At 37.0% G+C, this 21,520-nt stretch overlaps 13 protein-coding genes across 13 annotated transcripts; 10 read left to right on the top strand and 3 right to left on the bottom strand.

Moving 5' to 3' along the window:
• Positions 1–113: 113 nt before the first annotated feature.
• C9374_012660 (uncharacterized protein) lies at positions 114–1,493 on the top strand (the record flags this gene model as incomplete). Its single annotated transcript, XM_044688451.1, has 5 exons — positions 114–181; positions 389–443; positions 517–584; positions 674–794; positions 1,098–1,493. 5 exons carry the CDS (start codon positions 114–116, stop codon positions 1,491–1,493), a joined length of 708 nt encoding a protein of 235 aa, XP_044554302.1.
• Positions 1,494–1,573: 80 nt separating this feature from the next.
• On the bottom strand, positions 1,574–2,300 carry C9374_012659 (uncharacterized protein; the record flags this gene model as incomplete). The annotated part of the gene is made up of 2 exons (XM_044688450.1): positions 1,574–1,949; positions 2,017–2,300. The coding sequence occupies 2 exons, from the start codon at positions 2,298–2,300 to the stop codon at positions 1,574–1,576; spliced, it is 660 nt and encodes a 219-aa protein (XP_044554301.1).
• Positions 2,301–3,248: 948 nt separating this feature from the next.
• C9374_012658 (uncharacterized protein) lies at positions 3,249–4,216 on the top strand (the record flags this gene model as incomplete). Its single annotated transcript, XM_044688449.1, has 2 exons — positions 3,249–3,841; positions 3,907–4,216. The coding sequence occupies 2 exons, from the start codon at positions 3,249–3,251 to the stop codon at positions 4,214–4,216; spliced, it is 903 nt and encodes a 300-aa protein (XP_044554300.1).
• Positions 4,217–4,382: 166 nt separating this feature from the next.
• Positions 4,383–6,116, top strand: C9374_012657 (uncharacterized protein; the record flags this gene model as incomplete). Its single annotated transcript, XM_044688447.1, has 1 exon — positions 4,383–6,116. One exon carries the CDS (start codon positions 4,383–4,385, stop codon positions 6,114–6,116), a length of 1,734 nt encoding a protein of 577 aa, XP_044554299.1.
• A 209-nt stretch (positions 6,117–6,325) lies between these two features.
• C9374_012656 (uncharacterized protein) lies at positions 6,326–7,222 on the top strand (the record flags this gene model as incomplete). The annotated part of the gene is made up of 1 exon (XM_044688446.1): positions 6,326–7,222. The coding sequence occupies one exon, from the start codon at positions 6,326–6,328 to the stop codon at positions 7,220–7,222; it is 897 nt and encodes a 298-aa protein (XP_044554298.1).
• A 668-nt stretch (positions 7,223–7,890) lies between these two features.
• Positions 7,891–8,469, bottom strand: C9374_012655 (uncharacterized protein; the record flags this gene model as incomplete). The annotated part of the gene is made up of 1 exon (XM_044688445.1): positions 7,891–8,469. The coding sequence occupies one exon, from the start codon at positions 8,467–8,469 to the stop codon at positions 7,891–7,893; it is 579 nt and encodes a 192-aa protein (XP_044554297.1).
• A 703-nt stretch (positions 8,470–9,172) lies between these two features.
• C9374_012654 (uncharacterized protein) lies at positions 9,173–10,015 on the bottom strand (the record flags this gene model as incomplete). Its single annotated transcript, XM_044688444.1, has 2 exons — positions 9,173–9,846; positions 9,976–10,015. The coding sequence occupies 2 exons, from the start codon at positions 10,013–10,015 to the stop codon at positions 9,173–9,175; spliced, it is 714 nt and encodes a 237-aa protein (XP_044554296.1).
• A 275-nt stretch (positions 10,016–10,290) lies between these two features.
• On the top strand, positions 10,291–11,298 carry C9374_012653 (uncharacterized protein; the record flags this gene model as incomplete). Its single annotated transcript, XM_044688443.1, has 1 exon — positions 10,291–11,298. One exon carries the CDS (start codon positions 10,291–10,293, stop codon positions 11,296–11,298), a length of 1,008 nt encoding a protein of 335 aa, XP_044554295.1.
• A 74-nt stretch (positions 11,299–11,372) lies between these two features.
• Positions 11,373–13,673, top strand: C9374_012652 (uncharacterized protein; the record flags this gene model as incomplete). Its single annotated transcript, XM_044688442.1, has 3 exons — positions 11,373–12,397; positions 12,448–13,361; positions 13,420–13,673. The coding sequence occupies 3 exons, from the start codon at positions 11,373–11,375 to the stop codon at positions 13,671–13,673; spliced, it is 2,193 nt and encodes a 730-aa protein (XP_044554294.1).
• An 801-nt stretch (positions 13,674–14,474) lies between these two features.
• C9374_012651 (uncharacterized protein) lies at positions 14,475–16,497 on the top strand (the record flags this gene model as incomplete). The annotated part of the gene is made up of 2 exons (XM_044688441.1): positions 14,475–16,038; positions 16,112–16,497. 2 exons carry the CDS (start codon positions 14,475–14,477, stop codon positions 16,495–16,497), a joined length of 1,950 nt encoding a protein of 649 aa, XP_044554293.1.
• Positions 16,498–17,000: 503 nt separating this feature from the next.
• C9374_012650 (uncharacterized protein) lies at positions 17,001–18,689 on the top strand (the record flags this gene model as incomplete). The annotated part of the gene is made up of 1 exon (XM_044688440.1): positions 17,001–18,689. The coding sequence occupies one exon, from the start codon at positions 17,001–17,003 to the stop codon at positions 18,687–18,689; it is 1,689 nt and encodes a 562-aa protein (XP_044554292.1).
• Positions 18,690–18,905: 216 nt separating this feature from the next.
• On the top strand, positions 18,906–20,588 carry C9374_012649 (uncharacterized protein; the record flags this gene model as incomplete). Its single annotated transcript, XM_044688439.1, has 3 exons — positions 18,906–19,287; positions 19,421–19,741; positions 19,867–20,588. 3 exons carry the CDS (start codon positions 18,906–18,908, stop codon positions 20,586–20,588), a joined length of 1,425 nt encoding a protein of 474 aa, XP_044554291.1.
• A 263-nt stretch (positions 20,589–20,851) lies between these two features.
• On the top strand, positions 20,852–21,469 carry C9374_012648 (uncharacterized protein; the record flags this gene model as incomplete). The annotated part of the gene is made up of 1 exon (XM_044688438.1): positions 20,852–21,469. One exon carries the CDS (start codon positions 20,852–20,854, stop codon positions 21,467–21,469), a length of 618 nt encoding a protein of 205 aa, XP_044554290.1.
• Between the last annotated feature and the right edge of the window lie 51 nt (positions 21,470–21,520).

Raw genomic sequence — 21,520 nt, 5'->3', positions numbered from 1 at the left:
TGAAGCACTCGAACACAGAGTCTCTTCAACCAAACAAAGCCTTCATCGTATTCCAACAAACATTTCTTTTGAATTCAAAGAAAAACAACTCTTCAAACACCAACAACAACAAAATGGATACTTCTATAAAGTGTGTCGTCGTAGGAGATGGAGCAGTGGGAAAGACTTGTTTATTAATCTCGTAAGTGTTGTTGTACTATGACTGTTATTGTTGATGATGATGAATGAAATGTATTTAAATGATTGATGATGTAACTCTTGAATTGTTGATTGGGTGTTGATGCGATAAATAATTCATTTGACTTTTCGAAATGTGTGATGATGATAAAATTTAACTCGTGTGGTGATGGCATTCTGACACGATGATGCGCTCACTTTTTGTGAATAGATTCTCGTCGAATACATTCCCAGAGGACTATGTGCCAACAGTGTTTGATAACTATGTAAGTATTTGAAAATAGCAGTTGCGAATGGGTTGTTGACCGTAGAGCTATTCACTTGTTGTGTCAATAATAGTCGGCAAACGTTATGTATAAGAACACGACTGTCTCATTGGGTTTGTGGGATACTGCTGGTCAAGATGAGTAAGTACTCACATTAGAGTTTAATATTGATGAACATATTTGACATTTGACACTTGTTCAACCCGTATGTTGTCAAACAACAACAACAGCTATGATCGCTTGAGGCCATTGTCATACCCAGATGCTCAAGTCTTTCTTGTTTGCTTCTCTGTTGTCAACCACACAAGTTTAATGAATGTAAAAGCCAAATGGGTTCCCGAAGTTAGACATGTAAGTATTCAAAAGGTTTTGTCGAACTCTCAAGCGTTCGAACATTTGGTTCGAAATGTTATTTGATGAATGGTACTTTCTTGTTACGTGTGTCATCAACTACACCATACCTTTCAACAAATTTATGGACCTATCTACCTGTCTCGTTGATGTGTCTCATCGAACGAAATTTCCATCTCATCTTCGTACTTCCATTACGTTCGCAACAACAACAAAATAATATTAACCGCATTCTTGTTTGGGAAACAACAACAACAATATGAACAAATATCATGTCTGTTTCATCATCACATGTGAAAACAGCACTGTCCAAAAGTTCCAATTGTTCTTGCAGGTACAAAGTGTGATCTTCGTAAAGACAAGGACTATATTCAACGAGAGGGATTACAAGTAGTGAGCCCAGATGAAGGACAACGAGTTGCTAAAGAAGTAGGAGCTCAATATTATTCGGAATGCTCAGCAAAATCTCAAGAGGGATTGAAGGAAACTTTCAACTATGTTATTGAATGTGTTTTGGATCCAAAGTCTCCTGATGTCGGTAAAAAGAACGAGAAGAAGGGAAAGTGTAAACTCGCAGCACGAAAGAACAGTTTGAATTGTTGGCAATTATATACGTCAATAATTATTTCACATGAATTTACTTGTATATTACCCTTCCTCTCTAACCCTCTCAGAGTTGCTAAGCTATGCAATTTTTAGTAATTAATAAAATTACACATATTCCTCAGATCATGGAAGTGTCAAGAATGGACTGAAACTGGAATGAAATGAACTTTATTTCACCTCTGTGTGTATACCGTTTTATTAGCAGGAAGAATCAATTGATTCACAAACGACGACATGACAAATTTGTGTTCCACAAAGGCCTTCTTCTTTTTTGCTTTTTGATTCTTGGATATCCAAGTCGAAGAAGGCTGACAAGAGATACACGAAACTGAATTTGAGGCAAACGCGTTCTGGATCAATTTCCATTCATGAGCAAGAATGTCCTTTTCCTCTCTCATCTCTGAATTCATGATAAAGGAAAGGCTCATTGGATATATTTGGGGAAAGCATTTCAAATGACGAATGTCCTTAAAGAATTGAGGCCAAGTTTCAATACCAATTTCATCTTTGAGGGCATAGAACCTCCTTTTCAGAGTGGATAGACTACATCTGATATCAAGTTTATGCCTGTCTGTGAACATGCAAAACATGATATACATGAAGAGCAATTACTTACTTTAAAACAGCAGAGGCTTGTGTTTGAGGCATATGAAGCACTTCAAGCATGTGTTTCTTTTCAATTTTAATTCCTCGTTCTTTCTGTATCGTGGACGGGAATGGCGAATGATCATTGAGGGACGTTATCGAGCTGTTTGAGGATGATTGCAATGAAGAGAAGGAAGAACTGGAGCTGGGAGAAGATAAACTTGCAGGTTGAACATTCAGTAGATTTGGTACCAATTCCGTTGATAATTCTTTCGTAGGATCATTGGAATGGAACATCACAGCAGGACGAGCCATTCGGGTGGAATTAGGTTGTATATTAAAGTAAGGAATGGGTGCATCCCGGGTAGGCATGGTCAAGTCTTCTCACATTGCAAGAATCGTTCATTATTTGGTTGTGGATCATGAACCATCGTACGGAGTGAAGATCAATGAAACGTACCAAAATATTCCTAATCCAAATACGAGAGAGAGATCAAGATATTTCTTTTGAGCGTGATGAGGTGGTTGATGTTCTACCTCCCTTCCAGGGTGTCAGTAATTTAACCATTCTAAGGCCGAGGTGGAGAATTGTTGAATTATCTAGTATCGACTTTTAGAAATAAATTTACATTTTGGGTTTTTAAAGAAAATCTGGATTTGTGGAAGTGGCGAATTTGTTCGTGCTATTTGAGCGCTTTATCCGGAGAAATGAACGATTTTTTCAGCAATCCTGATGCAAAACACTTTCGAGTGAACGACCTGTTGAAAGAAAAAGACATGAACGTAACTGTAGTTGTTGATGTGGCATGAACGATTGAACGAGAGACGTTTCTTGAGTGGCAAAACATTAGCGCACTAGATCGGAAAGCATTTTCACTCCGGGCACCTTATTTGACGTTTGAGGTCAAAGATGGACTTTGAAATCTGCCAGGCACCGACTGAAAAGGGATGTCAAACCTTGTGATTCCATCTATGGATTGTATTGCAAGAACGAACCGTCCTCGTTATTCATCACCATGATAATCATCTGTGTTTAAGATGTTTGTTTGCACAGATCATGTATTGTATTTTATGATCTCTTAGATTTTGACTGAACCGTTCCACCTTCCAATCTCGATGTCTTCCTTAGACTCCAAGATTTTGATCGAATGAAACTCTACGCCAATCATTTTGGTTCCGTTCATTCATTCGGACAAAATTTTCAACGTTTTGCTAATAAAACAACACCACAGCACGAAATTCGAAATTTTCCACAATCAAAAAATGTCATCTGCCCATCCAAGCAACACTCATCAATTCGCTCTCTTTGAAACTGCTCATCACACCAATTTGTATTCAAAATTTAGACCCACCTATCCTGCCTCTCTGTACGATGAAAAGATCATGCCCAAGATTTCATCCATTCCATCCGAAAAGCTTGTCATTCTTGATTTGGCATGTGGCAGTGGACAGGCAACCTATGATCTATGTCAAAGAAATTGTAAATTAATTATCGGAATTGATCCCAGTTTGAATCAAATTGCAAATGCTTTGAATCATCCTCGTAAGAGTTCAGTTCCTTCCGATTGCAAAGTTTTCTTTGAAGTTGCTGCTGCTGAAGATTTGGATCAAATTGTAGAAAAGTACAAGACCGAATTATTGGATGGAAATCAACAAGATACGAACGATGGAGTGTTTGATCTTATTACAGTGGCTCAGGGTGTGCATTGGTTTCATTTTGAGAAGGTTTTTGAGCTTGTGAAAAAGTACTTGAAACGAGGAGGTGTGTTTTGTGCATGGGGATATGTTTCGAATGTGTTCGAGAATGAACAAGCACAACAGATATTTGAGGAATTTTACAATGGAGAAGAATTAAGGTAAGTCTCATCCTATTCCATGGAGTGTCATTATTGGTTCACACCCGTGTGAAATAATTTCACAGAGAGTTTTGGTCCGAACGAAGACGATATCTCGATGAAGCCTATAAAACCATTCCTCACATTCCATTTCCTGAGAATATCGTATATGAAACACATTGGGACAAGTCCAAAATATCACTCTCGAATTATATTGGATATTTAAATACATGGAGTGCTGTGAATGCGTATGGAGAGAAGTATGGCATGATTGAACGTGAGCAGTTATTAAATGATCATAAATTGAAAATGATGCGTGTATTGGGATTGAAGGATGATGAGGATCTTATCGATTTCAATTTGCCCTATGTTATGGTATCTACTAAAAAACCTTAATGAATGAGAAGGGTTCAAAATCAAATCTTAACAACTTGAAAAGGAAATGAATAGAAGATTTATTCATATCACACGATTCGCGTACAGACTGAATCAAATTTCATCATTATTAAAAATCATCATTGACATTTCGGAATTGATAATTTCTTTAGAATTTTTAAAAAAAATGCTTTTTAATGATCAAGAGCAGAATTCGCTCGTTTGCCTCCTATTAGATTACTCGGGTACTAGAGCGATCGAGCCTAATTATTGGGGCCAAAAATTAAAAATCATGATGGATGAGCAGAGAAAATTAAGAGCTTACATTTTGAGCGAACAAATTCGGTATTTAAAGGATTTACAAGATTGTGAATATTTGAGAGACTTTATAAGAGAATTTCCATTACCTACCCCGTCCGATAAATTATTTATGTTACAAGCCATTAAAATTTGTCCAGAAGTACTATATTTTGCTCCCGATGAAATCAAATCGGACAGAGAAATTGTATTGGAGGCTGTTAAAAAGGATGGCCATGCGTTATCATATGCTCTTGACACTTTTTGTGAAGACCGTGAAATTGTTTGTACTGCCATTCAACAAAATCCAGAGTCTTTTCGATATGCTTCCGAGGAGTTTAGAGGTGACATTAATATTGTAAAACAAGCCCTTTTTCATCCTCTCTCTCAAAATAGCGAATTTGTTGCCTATGATGTATTAGAGTATTGTCAAGAGCCAGCAACAAAGATTATCGAAAACGATTACAACTTAATTATGGAGCTCGTAAAGAAAGATGGTCGCATTTTGAAGTTTGCAAGTACAGAATTACAATCAAATCGTAAAATTGTAAGAGAAGCTGTTTTGAATAATAGAAAAGCTCTTGCATGGATGGACGAAGAGTTGTTAACCGATGATGAAATTATTTCAGCTGCCTTTAATTCTAAAATAACAACCACCAAAGACAGCCGTAGACGAACTCAAAAGTTAAGAATATTGAAGTTTTTTGATTCACACATGATAGCAACTTGCGATCGTGAATTTATTTTAAAGATCGTCAAACATGATCCAGATTCTTTTGAATTTGCAAAAGGTTTTTATAACGACCGAGAAATTGCATATGAAGCTGTTAAAGGAAATGCTGCCATGTATGAATTTATTTCGAACAATTTAACACAAGATCGAGAAATAGTGCTAGAGGCTGTAAGAAAGAAAGGACAACTGTTGAACATGATACCCAAGCACTTTCTGAGTGACAGAGAGATAGTATTGGAAGCAGTCAAAGCAGATGGAGATTATGCTCTTCAGTTTGTAAAGAATGAAACATTAAGGAACGATGATGAAATTATTGAAGCGTATGTTAAAAAAGGGTGTCTTCGTCAACTCAAAGGAACACGTCACGCAAGTAATAAGTCCCTGGTCCTGCAAGCTGTACAGGTTGATGGCAGAAGTTTATATTATGCTGACTCTGAAATGAAGGAAGATATTGAGATTGTGTTGGCAGCCGTAAAAAGTTTTGGATCTGCTTTGCAAGAGGCTTCTCAAGAGTTGAAAAACAACTTTGAAGTGGCCATGGCAGCCGTAAGTGAAGATGGTCGTGCTTATAAATTTGTATCCGATGAACTGAAGAACAACCATGATATTATTGTGAAAGCACTACAAAAAGATGCTTCCATGTTGGAATTTGTCCCAGAAAATAGAGTGACAACTAAAATGGTTATGGAATGCATGGAGGAACAACCTTGGACGTTTGAATTTGCTCCACAAGAACTAAAATGTGACAAGCAATTCGTGAAAAACATGATCAAAAAAACAAAGGATGGCAAAATTTTAAATAAGGCCAGTGAGGAATTGAGTAAGGATCTAGAATTGGTGAGAGAAGCAGTGAAATATGGACTTCGTTTTCGATTTATTCCTCTTAAATAAAATTGAAGCTTACCACTACCTGTACTGTACCGTTTTCAATGTCCGTTCCTCGGCCTCAACTGGGATGCAATAAGGAACTTCCCTGTTGTTGAAAACAATTGACCTGATATCCAAGTACGATAATGTCCCTTAACCTCCATTAATTGTTATCTGGCAGCTCTACTTGATTCTCCCTCCAAAAACTGTTGAGAAAACCATTCTCAAAAAAAATGTGTAACAACAATACTTCACTTCCCTCATATCCAAACCTTAAAAAATCTGAGCCCTCTCCTCCTAAAGAAAAAAGAGATTTGGTGAATGCCTTCTTGAAAGCGTTTCCTCAAGATGAGCTACCTTTTAAAACTGAACATCAACAGTACCGTAAACGCGTACCCGATTGCAAAAAATACTTGTACTATCTTTGCATTGCTGATGAAAAACGTTTCAAAGAAGAACATAAACTCAGGTCTCACTTGTATCCAGAATCATGGAAGCAATTTAGAAACTGCTGTTTGGATTTAGTGATTGATCAAAATTTTAAAGTTCCTAAACCAAGGGACAGAAAGAGAGATTATAGTCGCCTCTTTCAAGAACGCTTGGCATGGTTACCAACTATGTATCAGGAAGTTGTGGGTCTCCCTTTTACGATGAACACGAAGGTGGAAATACCAAGTGTGAATTGCGAAATCTATCCAGCCTTTTTTTCCAAAAGTTTGATTGTAATGGTTGCACCTAACATCAAGAACAACATTCAAGCTATGCAACAAATGGTTTATGCTTTATGTTTCTCATCAGAGACTCAAAATCCTGATGGAGTGTTGATGGATGAAGAGGATATCTTTGTGATATGTCGTTTGAATGATGGAACTTTGTATCTGTATGAACAGTTGAAGTCTAATTTCGTTCCAGACCTTTGTTTTCTCTTCGGAACGCTGGTGCTTAGTTTGGCTAGTCGGACATCAAGTGAAATATATAAAGACATTGACATAGCCATCCCTTTTAGATATTTGTTAACCATTGAACCGCTTCTTGAAAAACTTGGAAAGAAAGGGGTCAATGCCATGTACAATAAGGCAGTCAGACGTAGATATCATGAGCTAAACGAAAAAGAAGACCAATCTCAGTAGTGAACAACAATGAGCGACAGTGCTTAGACCTTAGTTAATTTTTTATATCTAACGAAAGTGTAAAGCACACTAAACAATTGATAAACTTCTTCTCGTTGAGTCATGTCAAAAGTTTTAAACACCTGTAACTGAGAGTTATTGCAGAACTGATCCTTTGTCGGTTGTTGTGATACCAAAATAAGGTAGGCTTTGTCCTGATCTATCAGGTAACCCAAAGCGAAGCCTTTTCCATCTTTCACTGACAGTTTTGCAAACTGTAAGGACAGCAGCACTACTTTGAGAATATCGATGCGATGTTTCAAAATGTCCAACTTTTTGTGTTCTCCAACAACAGCTGCCTCTTTACAACTGATGTCTGGGCGAGTTCTCATACAAGTTGCCTCATACACAATAACCAATTTGTCTAAGGTGTAATGAAATCCAAAATCATGGAGAATCATCGGAATCCATCCTATTTTCATTACATTGAGATCCATTTCAGTAAGGTATGTCTTTGTATTTCTTCCCGTTTTGAAAACAAAATCCAAGTAACTCAGTCCTGCACTCATGTCATACTCACAATTCTTCTGGTTGTTTTGGGCAGCATTCATAACTTCTCTAACATCAGTGTCAATATGAACCTCCTTGTAAGCTTGTTCTAGTTCAGTAAAGACAAATTTGAACTAAATTTAAATGGCAACCCCATTCGTTTCAAAAGCGTCAAGAATCAAAAGGGCAACATCTTTTTGTTCTTGATTATACGAGTCTGGAATACTTCTTTCATCGTACTTAGGTATTATAATTTTAACGATGTCGTCAGACGAAGTATTTTCCATACATTCAAACATTGAGATCTTCTGTCCTTCGTCGTCCAAATATTGATTGATCAAGGGACCCTCTAAGCTGGTTGATAAGGTCGAATTGTTAGTTTCAAGTTCAACCAGAGGTATTTTCTTTCTTTGACGAGCAACTCTCTTCTTTGGACGTTTTTCCGAAGAACCTCCTTTTGGAACAACCTTCTTAGAGGCCGATGAAATGGTTTCACGCTCATAGTTAGTTGCGGTATAGGTACCTGGGGAAGCCTTGGACTTCATTACAGGAGTACAAGGACTCTCTTTCTTTCGTTTCAAATCGGGCATGTTGATAAGGTCAATTTTTTCAAATACTTTGCAGAAATATTCAAAGCCTTTGCTTGTAAAGATGGCTTGGGGAACATCGTGAAAAATTGTGCTGTTTTTTTGCCAAACATAGTGGAACAAATCTTCCATTTCTTGATGTGAGCAATTGCATTCTCTGCTACTATTCTGATTGCTGCTAAGCCTCGATTGAACTGTTTCTCTTTCTCTGTGAAAAAGGATTCATTTCCGATGAATGTATTCATCAACAAAAACGTCGCTGTTCCCAAAAAACGTTAAGTCAACTGGGTCAGGAAAACGAGTGTATAGATGTCGAATGATCAACAACATCCATGAGCACAGTTGGTTCATCGTCACAACAACAACATGATCAATCATCATCGTTTCATCTCTTCTCCAAACAAGAGAAGGTTGCATCTTCCGTCCTTTCCAAACAAAATGTCTCACAAACAGTTCAGCCTTCCTGGTCAGGACATTTAGAAGTAGTTCCTCATGCAGTTAACACCACTACAAATCCTTCTGAAGAACAAACGGTCAAAGATCATTTACCACAAACAACACACCAATGAACTTTTCATGAAGCGAATCATAAAGTTGATATTCCGACGATGGCCTTCTCGCTGTATGTATTACCATTATGAATGTTATTTTGTTGTTGGTTTTATTACAGGGATTATTTGGATGGTTTCATGTGAGTTGGATCAAAATCTTTGCCAATTTACAACAATTATGCTTGTAACGAGCTCGTTTACAATGACCTTGAATTAACGATAATTTGTCAACCAGAAGTTTTTCTCCCATTTCACTACAGCTTGTTGCCAATTCGCGACGGTATTCAAATGAACAAGAAAATACCACTCACTATGATTAGGACAACAAGTACTGCAATAATCCACGCCTTTTGATATGGAAATTGGTTAATTGAAATAGTATACGGTCTTGCACACTTCTCTGTTTTCATAATCATTCCATCACTCTCATCAATGACAAAATCGGATCTCATCTGGTTCATTTCATTTTCCTGAATGTAAATATTCTGAAGCATCATTTCAAACAAGTTAAAATTATCACGATATACATTCGTTTCTACATAAAATGGAATTCCAATTCGTTTTGATAATTCTAATCCTTCATGATACGTCATTTTTCTCTCCTCACACGACAAATCATTCTTATTTCCAACCACAACATTCAAACACTTAGATTTAACAAGACCTTGTTGCAACACAAAAGAATTCCATTTTCTAAATTCATCTAAATTTTCTTCAACAGTTTTTGAGACATCCAAAACATACAAGACTCCATCGGCTGGATGTTTTTTTCGCCAATTTAAAGCACCAAATCGTTGACCCATCGTGCTGACGTCTGTAAAGACTCTACCCTTAATAGTACATTCATCGAATTGGATGGAATTAAAAAATATTTGAAAAAGTTTGGACTGAAATTGAAAATGTTGAAAAGCAGTGGCAAGTGAATGCTTGCCGACATTGGAACCTCCAACAATTATAACTGTAGTATTGAAAGTATTAGTAGTAAAATATTATTATAAATATTATAAAAATGGTAATTATTAAAATATTGAAATGAATTGAAAATGATGAAAAAAATGATATTAATCCAAATTAATCCATCACGTACTATCAAACGTTTGAGTGCGTTGTTTCAATGATTTCATCATTTGTTTTTTCAAATTCCGAAACATCCACTCTTCTCTCAAATGTTCACCATCATTTGTTTCCACAAGAAAATCCACAAGTATGATGCGAACATTATTTTCACAAGACAGAGTACGAGCGAGCATCATGATTCATCATCATGTCTGCTTTATTTTTTTTAAAAGTGGAACTGATCTCCCTAAGTTCACAATTCCAATCACAACAATAAATTTACAAAAAAAAAAATTGCATTGATTCGTTCTACCATTCACTCAATATTCATCAAAAACAAGCCCATATGGATTCAGTAATTTTGGAGTTATCGGATTTTGGAGATCAACAACTTGCTCTTGATCCAAATTTTAGTAAATTGAGAGACAAGATGAGAAAATCGTTAAAACAAGCCTTCTCTATGAATTTTGATCTGGTGTATACTTTTAAAAAATCATCCGCTAACAAGTTACACTCTCCGAGTGATGTAAAGATTTCATATAATAATGATTGCATTGTTGTAGGAAATCGTGGAGATTGCAACATTATTTTTTTCAATTACACCACAAAATTGTACATGACCTCATTCAAACCTGCAAAACTTTTTTATTGTTTTCTCATTGAGAATGGAGAATATCAGGACAATGATTATTTCATAATTAACGATGAATATTCAACAATGTCAAAATATCATTTGGCCACGTTGATAGATCATTGTAAGAACGGAACAAACTGTGACACTCTTTGGGAAAATAATACATTATCTTCTCCATACGGAATGACCATTCGTAGAGAAAAAAACAAGAAAACAAATGATGTTGCTGAGAATTGGATTTATGTTAGTAATTGTGGCACCAATTCCATTGTTGTTGTGAAGGCTGCTACCGGAACAAAAGTTATGGACATCAAATTTGGACAACCCACTTTATCTCAACCTTATGGTATTGAATTTATTGTGGGAGACTCGATGCTGATTGTGAGTGAGTACAACAATCGAAGATGTTCTATTTTGAAACAAGACGAAAACGGCGATTGGCAAGTGGATAAAACCATCCAGACAGGGCATATCACAGGAGAAGATTTTGATTGCCCTCTCGGTATTGCTTACGACAAGATTGGCAGACGAATTTTCGTTTGTGACCAATACAAGAGTGCAATCAGAATTTTGAACGAACAAGGACAAATAATTGGTGCGTACAAAGGAGGTTCAGGAAATATCTCAATGGGAAGACCTTTTGGTATAACTTTTGATGAAAGAAAAGGTGAGCTCTATGTCACTCATTTCTCAGCTAATGAGGTCAGAATTTACAGATAAAGACTTTGTGATTGAACCAAGATCTTGCACTGCAATTTCACATTGCCTGTCCAAATTTACACGTTAACGAAAAAATGCAACCACTTCACCATAGAGTTGACATCACTAGTGATGATGAACGGAATTCGTCTCCGAGTGCATCGGAACCAATGATTGATCACTTCGAGGATAATGATGATGTCCACATAGAGTCAAGCTGTAATGATATAATTTCAGAACAAGGAATCTGCACAAATGATTCCACCACGAACAATTGTATGAATTTGGATAACAACGATGATTGTCATGGCAACATGTTCACGAATAACAGACCTATTAATTTTAATTTTCAATCCCATATCTTGAACAAGAGCTCCCGAATTACGGATCCTCTTCAAGTCATTTCCAAAGAAGAGCTAGATACAACCGTTCAATTATTACACCGATTAAACCAACATCGATATTTACTGAAACATTCATTCTTACAGCCTCTCTTGGAAATTGGAACTCTGGTGTTTCAGCCTTTGAGCGATGAAGAAAAAATCAAACGAAGAAAAGAACGAAGAAAGCAGGCTAAAAACAAGAGAAGAGAACATGACGAAAAGATTTTATTGACCACTGAAATGAAAAAACGAAAACATAAAGAGCTAGATATCATCAAAGAGCAGCTCGATCAGAAAATGGAACACGAACATTTCATGTTGAAGCAAACAGAGGAAGCGATTTCATTGGTAGATATTTCGGAAGAACCTTTGGAAAAAGTAAGAAAAACGAGTAGACGATTGAAAATGTTTTCCAAAGCTCCACCCCGAAGTCAAATAGAGGAATTAAATTCATCCTTGGTGAATGATACAGTCAATACTGGAGATTCTAGTTCCTCTTTGCCAGAGCAACATGAGAGTCATAGATCTGAAAATGTCAACAACACACAACACCAGCCACAAGGAGCATTCACAGAGCCATTGTTCACAAAAAGGTTGTGTTATCAATGTAAGAAGACATTTGACCATGTACATTTCTTTTATCACAGAATGTGTCAAAGTTGTGGTGATTTTAATTACAAAGCAAGAATTGAAACCTGTGATCTTACTGGAATGATTGCCTTAATTACTGGAGGAAGGTAAGTTAGTGAATTTTCGTGTATTCTTACATCCTTTGTTACCAAAATAGGGTAAAAATTGGGTATGAAACCTCACTGAAACTTTTAAGAAATAATGCTGCGTTAGTTATTGTCACTACTCGTTTTCCAAAAGATGCTGCCAAGAGATATAGTCAAGAACCCGATTTTCACACTTTTAAATCAAGACTTCAGATCTATGGGTTAGATTTAAAACATGTTCCAAGTGTGTATGCTTTTACTGATTTTCTAAAGCAAAAGCTTCCAAGGTTGGATATTATTATCAATAATGCCGCACAAACCATCAGGAGACCATGTGCTTACTACAGACATGTTTGTAATGATGAGCTGAGAATAAGTCTAGACGATTTAAGCGAGGATGTCAAGCAAATTTTACCCACTGATTTTCACATGAGCATGTCATCCATTCAACATGCAGATGCAGGCATTCAGATGCTGTTATCACCAGTCAGTGACGAGCTATATGCTCTTCCAGATCAGAATGCATCAGTCTCCAATTCTCAATCCTTCAACGACAATCCTCACCAAATCTCCATCAACCAAAACACTTCACTTTCTACGATTCCTATAACCTCATTGAAGGCCCTAAACGACCCTCACAATATTTCTACGAGCTCAATTGTGTCGCAAATCCCACTTCTTGAAGAAGATCATACGTACGATAGAGAAGCATTTCCATACTCTGTACTGGACATCAATAAGAGTCAGGTCGATTTGAGGAAAACAAACTCGTGGGTACAACATCTTGATGATGTTCCATTCTATGAATTTCTGGAAGTACAAACAATCAATGTGACCGCTCCTTTTATTTTGACATCACGCTTAAAATCTCTCATGACCAAAATACCTCACACTGATAAATTTATCATTAATGTAAGCAGCATGGAAGGTCAATTTTATAGGAGAAGCAAGACCACAACGCATCCACATTTGAATATGGCAAAGGGTAAGTTTTGGAGCAACAAGTGTTCAATTGTACTAAGCTTTGTTGAACCATTTCATAGCCTCACTGAATATGATGACACGAACATCTGCCGCTGATTACGCCAAAGATAACATTTACATGGTTTCTGTGGACACTGGATGGAATAATGACGAATCTCCTTTGGACATTGAAAATGTCAAACGCACGTACTTTTGCCCTCTGGATGAGATTGACGGTGCTTCGCGTATCCTCTATCCCATTGTTGCATGTAAAAAGGAAGGAAAGAAATATTTTGGCGTTTTCTTAAAGAATTATGAACCTTACTATTGGTGAAGATATTTGGAATTTAGATTTTATTCTGTATTTCTACGTAGTTAACCAGGTATGTTCCATCGTCCGTTACGAATGTTAGAAGACTCAATTATTGAATGACCCTCAAGAAAGGAAAGATATTAACTTTTGATGGTAGTTAAATCAAATGCTTGAACTGAGATCGACAAGTAAATCCTGACGTTTTTCAGACCCGTTTTCATCCGAGTACGTGTCAAACGTTGCCTCAATATCTCACATTTCATGTACAAGATACATGAAGAGTGTTCATGAAGGATATTTCGGTATGACGACCAATGTTTTTATCTCCCTTTTAAATTTACAACCAAGAAGAAATATCCAATTTGATTAGAGTGGGTGCAAACTTCTGAGACGATTGTGCGTCATCAAGTAATACAAATTCAAAACAAAAGTGCCATCAGCAATTCCAAATCAAATTGAGAGACTTTCGCAAGCATGTTTCATCAGGTGAGATTGAAGATGGATTCTCAGACTCCACAAACACGATTCGATATCCTGTCAACAACAACGACAGCAAGTGAACAAACATGTCCATGTCCAACTAACAACAACCACACCACCACCACATGTACAACTCCCAAGACTACCACGCTCCATCATCCACACGATCAACTCCATCAGTGTCCATATTTCTCATTACCTCATCATCATAATGACTTGACAGCTTATGGCCTGAAACATTTACCCTTCAACCACAGAAGCGGGTATTTAAATTCGTCGCTGGTGATGCTACTCCTACTGTTGACACTTCTCTCCACACAATTACAACAACACCACACCATCATGGCCACCACTCTCTTTCCCAATTCGATTCCATATCCTGACGATCAAGATATTGCTAACCTCAAACCTTATTCTCAATCGTATTATATTACGAGCTTTGTATTGGACAATACATATTCGGATCTGTGCTCGATGAATACTTCCTTCTCTGCATCATGGATCGAGTCAAATTCTTCAAGAAATAATCTCACCAATTCATGTTTTTCATACTTTTGTGAGTGTTCCGTTGATTCTCGTGTGTGTTTGAATTTAACGCATTCACTAATCTCGAATCAAACTTTTCAACGAGATTATTTTGTCATGATGAATTATTGTTTGTCTTGTAACACAGAGGAAGCACATGCGTTTCGAAAGGAAATTAATGGATCCAATACCAAGTGTTCTCAACGATTTCCAAGTTTGGAACGAATTCAAAGATCCATGTTAAAACATTGTAATGGTGGATTTTTGGAAGACAAGGCTCTAAATTCGATTCTTGCTTCAGCCTTAGAAATATATAACTACGACAACACCACTACTAACACTTCGGATGATCTATCAGGATTAAGTCCTAATTTTAACATTGGCATTGTGGATTGGAGATTCTTTCAACCCGATTTGTATTATTCCAACAAGTACTTGAAAAATTATTCATTGAATATTCAAGATCATACGCTTCATCTCTTTGAGAGTTTATTCCTATCAGAGACTGTGAATCCAGTCATGTGTTGGTGTCGGAATCAACCTTACCAGAAATTTGCATTTCAATGTGGAGACGCCTATGACCATTTTTTCATTCCTTTCAAGTATATTGGAACTCCCTTAATTGTGATTGTGTTGGCATTACTGGCGCTCGTGAGTTCTATCTTTTACAATAGTCTACCTTTGATTGTTTCAAAGAGGAAGAAAATCTTCCATCTTTTTCAACAGGAAATTGCATTACGTTCGACTTCACAATGGTATTTAGTGGTTTGGACAAAAATCATGCTGGAGCAATGTTTTCTAACGGATTTGAGAGCAGCTATTCTATTCTTTCAGACATGTGCATCGATTTTCATGGTGGTGGAGAATGTTATTGGCTTTGTGTGGAATTTCATGTTTTGGAATTCTCAATTTGATAATAATGAACTCTATGGATGTTTTAGAGCTCTCTCAATATTTTCCATGTCCATGACATTTACAGCATTATTGGTTCATTGGTCACATGTAGTGGATTTGATTAATGCGACAGCCACAGTGTCGAAGCCAAAGAGACATCTCTCACGAAAGAATCTCATTATTTTGGTGTCCATCTACATGTTCAATATCATTGTGATTTTAATAGGATCGATAGTTTCAGGAGTCTTACGAAAGAGCACTCCACTTTTTGCATGCGCTGCAGCAGCCATGATTTTATTACCCACGATTTTGATTATTGCATTTACTATTTATGGCTTTCGAATTTATTGGAGATTGAAAAGAACTCAAACCAATTTTGTGGAATTGAGGTTTACAAGATTTATTATTTTGTTTAATATTAGTTTAGCAATAGGATTTGGTTTGGCATGTGTTTTCATTCCAACTTTTATAATTCGATGGGATATTTGTAAGTATTGGTATATTGTGAGTGAAATGTTGAATCAAAGATCGAAATGGTGCTCTTTTTCAATGATTTTTAGATGGTATCTTTGTTGGCCTTTTCAAAAACTTTGTTATTGACTGTTCTTGTATATTATTCATTGCACTCATTACTTATATTTTGTGCCATGAAGGAGAATTCAAACAATGTTATGGCTCGTGCTTGACACAAATTTTCCTTTGTGAATGTTCCAAAGATCACTCCTCAGGAGAATCAAACACCATTACTAAAATAGAAAAGCAACAAGTTTCACCAACAAGAACACTCCATACTGATTCGCCTTCTGTAAACAATACTGTGGAAACAAACATTATTGCCACGGATGACAGCAAGGAAGTGAATAGTTCCTTCACAACACCTGTGAGCTCTATTGCACATTCAAAGAACATTAATGGAGGAAGTGAAAAGGCTCAAAGTTCCGTTTAAATAATAAAAACCATTCTCGAGCACGAACTCATTTACAGTGTTCCCTAGGTTGGAGAATTAGTAGTGAATCCCTTAAAAACTGTACATGTTTTGGCACGTGACTAATTTTCCAGTCCATAAAAGTATTCACTGCCTTTTTTCATTTCCGTGCTTTGAGGCGAGATTCTCTGTGTCGAATAATACCCATCTGCATCTCTGGTTGTTCTATTTATTACAACAAAAACTTATTCCTTGGGCTAAGAATAACAATCCAATTCGTCATGACTCGTTGAATACAATGAACATGTTCAACAAAGATAAAAGAGTTCATTCTCTTTAACGTCCTGAACAGCAACCAAATCCTCAAAATAGTTTGCTCCTATCAGCTTCTCGCTCCGAGAAATTCTAACCTGGTTTCATAATAATAACCGATTGCACCCGGTTTATTGTCCAGAACAATTTCAAAAAAAAAGCCAATCACAAGCTCTCACCCCATCACCCGCACAAACACATCGAGGCTCTCAATGAGTGTTGTTTTTCAAACTACCCCACCACAAGCACAATTAGAGGTTCATCCGCCATCACTTGTACTCGTATTTCCAAGAGAAGATCCAACAACAGTCAATACCCGTGTTGTTGAGAATTATCTTTTGGAGGAGTTTGAAAACACACATACTACTTCTGCTGAAACTAGTTCAAAGATCATCGTTAGATCCCTCGATGATGAATTTTCCAAGATTGAATTAATTCAACAATCCTTTGATGATGAAGAAGAGAACCATGTCATCTCATATGAAGACATTAACGACACTCAATATTACCACCAAAGCCGTGCGGTAAAGGCTTTTAAACCTATCATGGAACAGTACTTTGAGGCAGAGTACTTTCCAACTTTTGATGAAAAGACTCAACAACCTGTTACTCTGAAAGAAATTGTTAGAGACGTTTGTTCAGACATTGAAGAAGGTCAACAACATTTGATTGACTTGTCTCATGTCGTCAGACAAGTTGAGAGATGGAGAAAGGCTTTCCCTCGTGTGAATCCATACTATGCTGTGAAGTGCAACCCACAAACCGGTATTATTAAGATCATGTACATGATGGGTTGTGGATTTGACTGTGCCAGCTTGAGCGAGATTCAACAAGTTTCTCAAGCATGCAGAGAGGTTGATGAATGGCTACAAGCTCATCCAGAGCATTATGAAACTTTGGCCTACATCAACAAGGTTGACTCAATTTTGGTCAAGTCAAAGAAATTCTCTCCATCCACTGACATTATCTTTGCCAACCCTTGCAAACAACTCTCTCATGTGAGACATGCAAGAGATAGTGGAGTCGAATGGACCACTATTGACTCTGTCATTGAGATTGAAAAATTGAGCAAGAATTGGAAGCATGCTAAAGGAGTGATCAGAATCAAGACAGCTGACTCCAACTCTGCCTTTGCTTTTTCTGGCAAGTTTGGTGTGTCTGTCAACAAGGCAAGAGAGCTCTTTGTTGCTGCCAAGGAACACAATGTCGAGTTGTGTGGCGTCTCCTTCCATGTTGGTTCTGGCTGTCGTGACGTTCAAGCATACGTCCAAGCTGTTAAGGACGCAAGAATTATCTTTGACATGGCTGAACAATTTGGATTCCAGTTCAATTTGTTGGATATTGGTGGAGGATTCTTGGGAGGTATAAATGAAAAGCCATCAGTTGAGGATGTAGCTTCCAATGTTGCACATCTTATCGACGAGTTATTCCCACCTCATGTCCAAGTAATATCTGAGCCTGGTAGATACATTGCTACTGCAACATCCACATTGGTTTGTAGCATCTTCACAAAGAAGGATCTTCGTGAAGAGAATGAGTTGTATTATCAACAACTTGCTGAACAAATTGGTGATGAGAATGTAGTAAGAGACAAGGACGACTTTATTTATTATGTGAATGACGGCATTTATGGCTCTTTCAACAATATTTACTTTGATGCCTACAAGCCAACGTTCAACACTACCAAGACTCCTGAGGAAATGGGAACAAAGAGATTCAAATCCACCGTATTTGGCCCAACTTGCGACTGTTTAGATGTAATTGCCAAGAATTATGAGTTGCCTGAGATGAACACTGGAGATTATTTCTACTTTCCAAATTTCGGTGCTTATACTACATCTGCAAGCTCTAGCTTTAACGGTTTCAAAGCAAGCAACTTTTATTACATTTATAGAAATTAGAAGTATTATGTGTGAACCGCTTCCCTGCCCACAAAATAAAGTCTCATGTACATATCCAACCATTAAGGGTTTGTTTTTTACGGAAAGGCTTATACATGTGTCACAACGATGAAACGTGGTTTGTGATTCCATGCTGGAAATCCAACTCCTTCATCTCCGCGTTTAGGACTGAGTTACTCAATACACAAGAATCCAAAATCATGCACCAAAATAAAAATGGCTTCAACACCCAGCTCCGAACATGGCCTTGTGAATCTCAAACAAGGCCAGCATGTTTCTTCTTCAACAACAACTGAAATCATGGAAGAACATCATCATCCACAGATTATCGGAGTAAAGGATGATGAAGCTCTCAAAGTCCATCACTTGGACGACGAGACAGCATTCATAAAAAATCATAATGATGATTATGATGAACAACATAATTTTAAAACAATCATGGATGAACACTCAATACAGGCACATGACGAATCGCCGATTACTTCAAACTCTAATGAGAAGGGAATGTTGGAAAAATTGAAAAAGGGAGCTACTTGGTTCTTTTCATCTCAGCTCTATGCTAACTTGTTAATGGTTGGAACTTTATTCACTTTTGGAGGTATGATAGAAATTTGAATTTTCATTGATTTTAAAATCGTTCGTTTTGCTGTGAATGATACATGGAATGGTTGGATTTGACATTCTTTAAACCTTTTTTACATTTTTGGAAAATTATCAAATACTGTTGAAAGGCTTTTGCGTACTAGCACCTAACCCAATTAGTCGTTTTCAGCCTCCAATATTTGCATTTGTACGAACTTCACTGATCACAGTAGTACTGTTTTTCCTCTCAATATTTATTGACAGAAATTATTCGTTTAGGTCTGAAAGGGCTCTTGCAAGATACAAAAATCCAATTCTTCGATACATCAAAATGAAAACGCCCACTTTTAAAATGTTTAAGAAATTATGTATTTGTGGCTCCATGAATACGATCAATATGGTTTTTTTCGTCATTGGTTTAAATATGACGTCAGCCACAATTGCTGGACTGCTACAGCCATTGATTGCAGGTATGTTCACGAAAATATTCCTTAGAAATTGATAATTTTTTTTCATTTCCATATTTAAACAGTTGGTAGGTTTTTTTCATCAATTTCATTCATGAAATTCAATTATTGTTGACCGCCACAAATAGAGGTCTGTATCTTCTCCATCTTGCTAAAACGAGAGGCAAAAGGAATTATCAAAATTTTGGGAGTGTTGATTTCATGTTTTGGAGCAATATCCATGCTTGGAATTTCTGCTCTTTTAGACGGAGAGGAAATTGCTGAAGCCACAGATCCTGAAGAAACTCCACAAAAATCCATTTTACAAACCTTTTCACTCACCATTGGAATGATCTTGATTGTGTTGAATACTTTGGCCTATTCTGTCTATTTAATTTTATTGAAAAACTTGACCAAAAAAGTGCCACCTGTGACATTGAGCATGTGGACATTCTTGGGTGGACTTTTAATTCCATTCATTGTTGCTTGCTATTACTATCCTTCTTTTCAGTTTCGAAAATTGGATGCAAATTCATTTATTGGTCTTGCCTATGCAGTGTTCATTCACGGTACATTGAGCTTTGTGATGAATTCAAAGGCATCAAGTCTCACCTCTCCAACGGTAATAGGAATCTACAACACTGTTTCACCCATAGTGACTACCTTCATGACAGTGACAATATCAGGAGAAACTGTTTCACCTTGGATTATTCCAGGAGCCATTGGAATTCTTGTTGGACTTGCTTTTGTTATTTTCTCCAAATGGAGAGAGGAAAGGCAACGTCAGAAAGACGAACAAGATCTTAAGGCTCGTGAGAAGCAACAAGTTGAAGATAGCCAAGAATTGCAAGAATTCGATGAGCAAGCATAAAAAGTGTTGTAGTGTGAATTCTGGTTGTTGTTGAAATCATTGACGTCACTTCTCTTGGAGGTACAGTATGATGTCGTCACTCGGAGAGACGTTGGTGTTGGTTCCTTAATAGCAACAATGAACTTGATGGTGAATCTTGCTAAAACACAAAAACAGGCACGAACTTGGAACTTGATCATGGCCAGTTAAAAAACCACATTCTCTTCAAAAAGTTCATACCAAAAACAAATTCAAGATTGCCAATCAGCACCACCTCACAGAGAATGAGAAAATTAAGTAGTTTATTTTCTTGGAATACCAAGAAGGAAGAAGAAGTACCATCCTCCACCTCCGCTCCATCCGAGTATATTGAAGCCCTTCGGGAAGATTCCTACGTGAACCATTACGAACGACAAGTTATCAATGCGAAACGAGGAGCTATTTTACGAACCAATAAGGACTTGAAACTCTCTTCCAAAGAGCAAGAATTGGTCGATTTCAGTGAAAAGATTGTCGATCTCGTCTTTGTGTGTGACAATACTGGATCCATGTCTGGTGAGATCAATGTCGCCAAAGATACCATTCAAACCATTATTACTTCACTTCATGATCATTTCAAATCCGATTTGAGATTTTCAGCAGTGAGTTATCGAGATCATTCCGATGACTATGCTGTCAAGGAATTTCCATTCACTCGTGACGTGAAAGTAGCAAAGTCATACATTAATGAAATGTTTGCCCAAGGAGGAGGTGACTATCCTGAAGCTTTGGCCAGTGCTTTGAAAGTTGTTTCAGAAATGCCATTCAACAAAAAAGGAAAGAAAATTGTCAGAGAGACATTTTCCGTTCGTTTTTGTTGCCAAATAATCCATAAAAAGAGTCAATTGTTGATCATTTTGTGATCTTTCACACACTAGTGTATAAAAGACACATCCCTTTTCCATTAAATAATC

The sequence above is a fragment of the Naegleria lovaniensis genome (genome assembly GCF_003324165.1).
Source record: "Naegleria lovaniensis strain ATCC 30569 chromosome Unknown tig005, whole genome shotgun sequence".
Lineage (NCBI taxonomy): Eukaryota > Heterolobosea > Eutetramitea > Acrasida > Naegleriidae > Naegleria > Naegleria lovaniensis.
The sequence above is the reverse complement of the archived record's forward strand: the minus strand, read 5'-3'. Positions and strand labels throughout refer to the sequence as shown.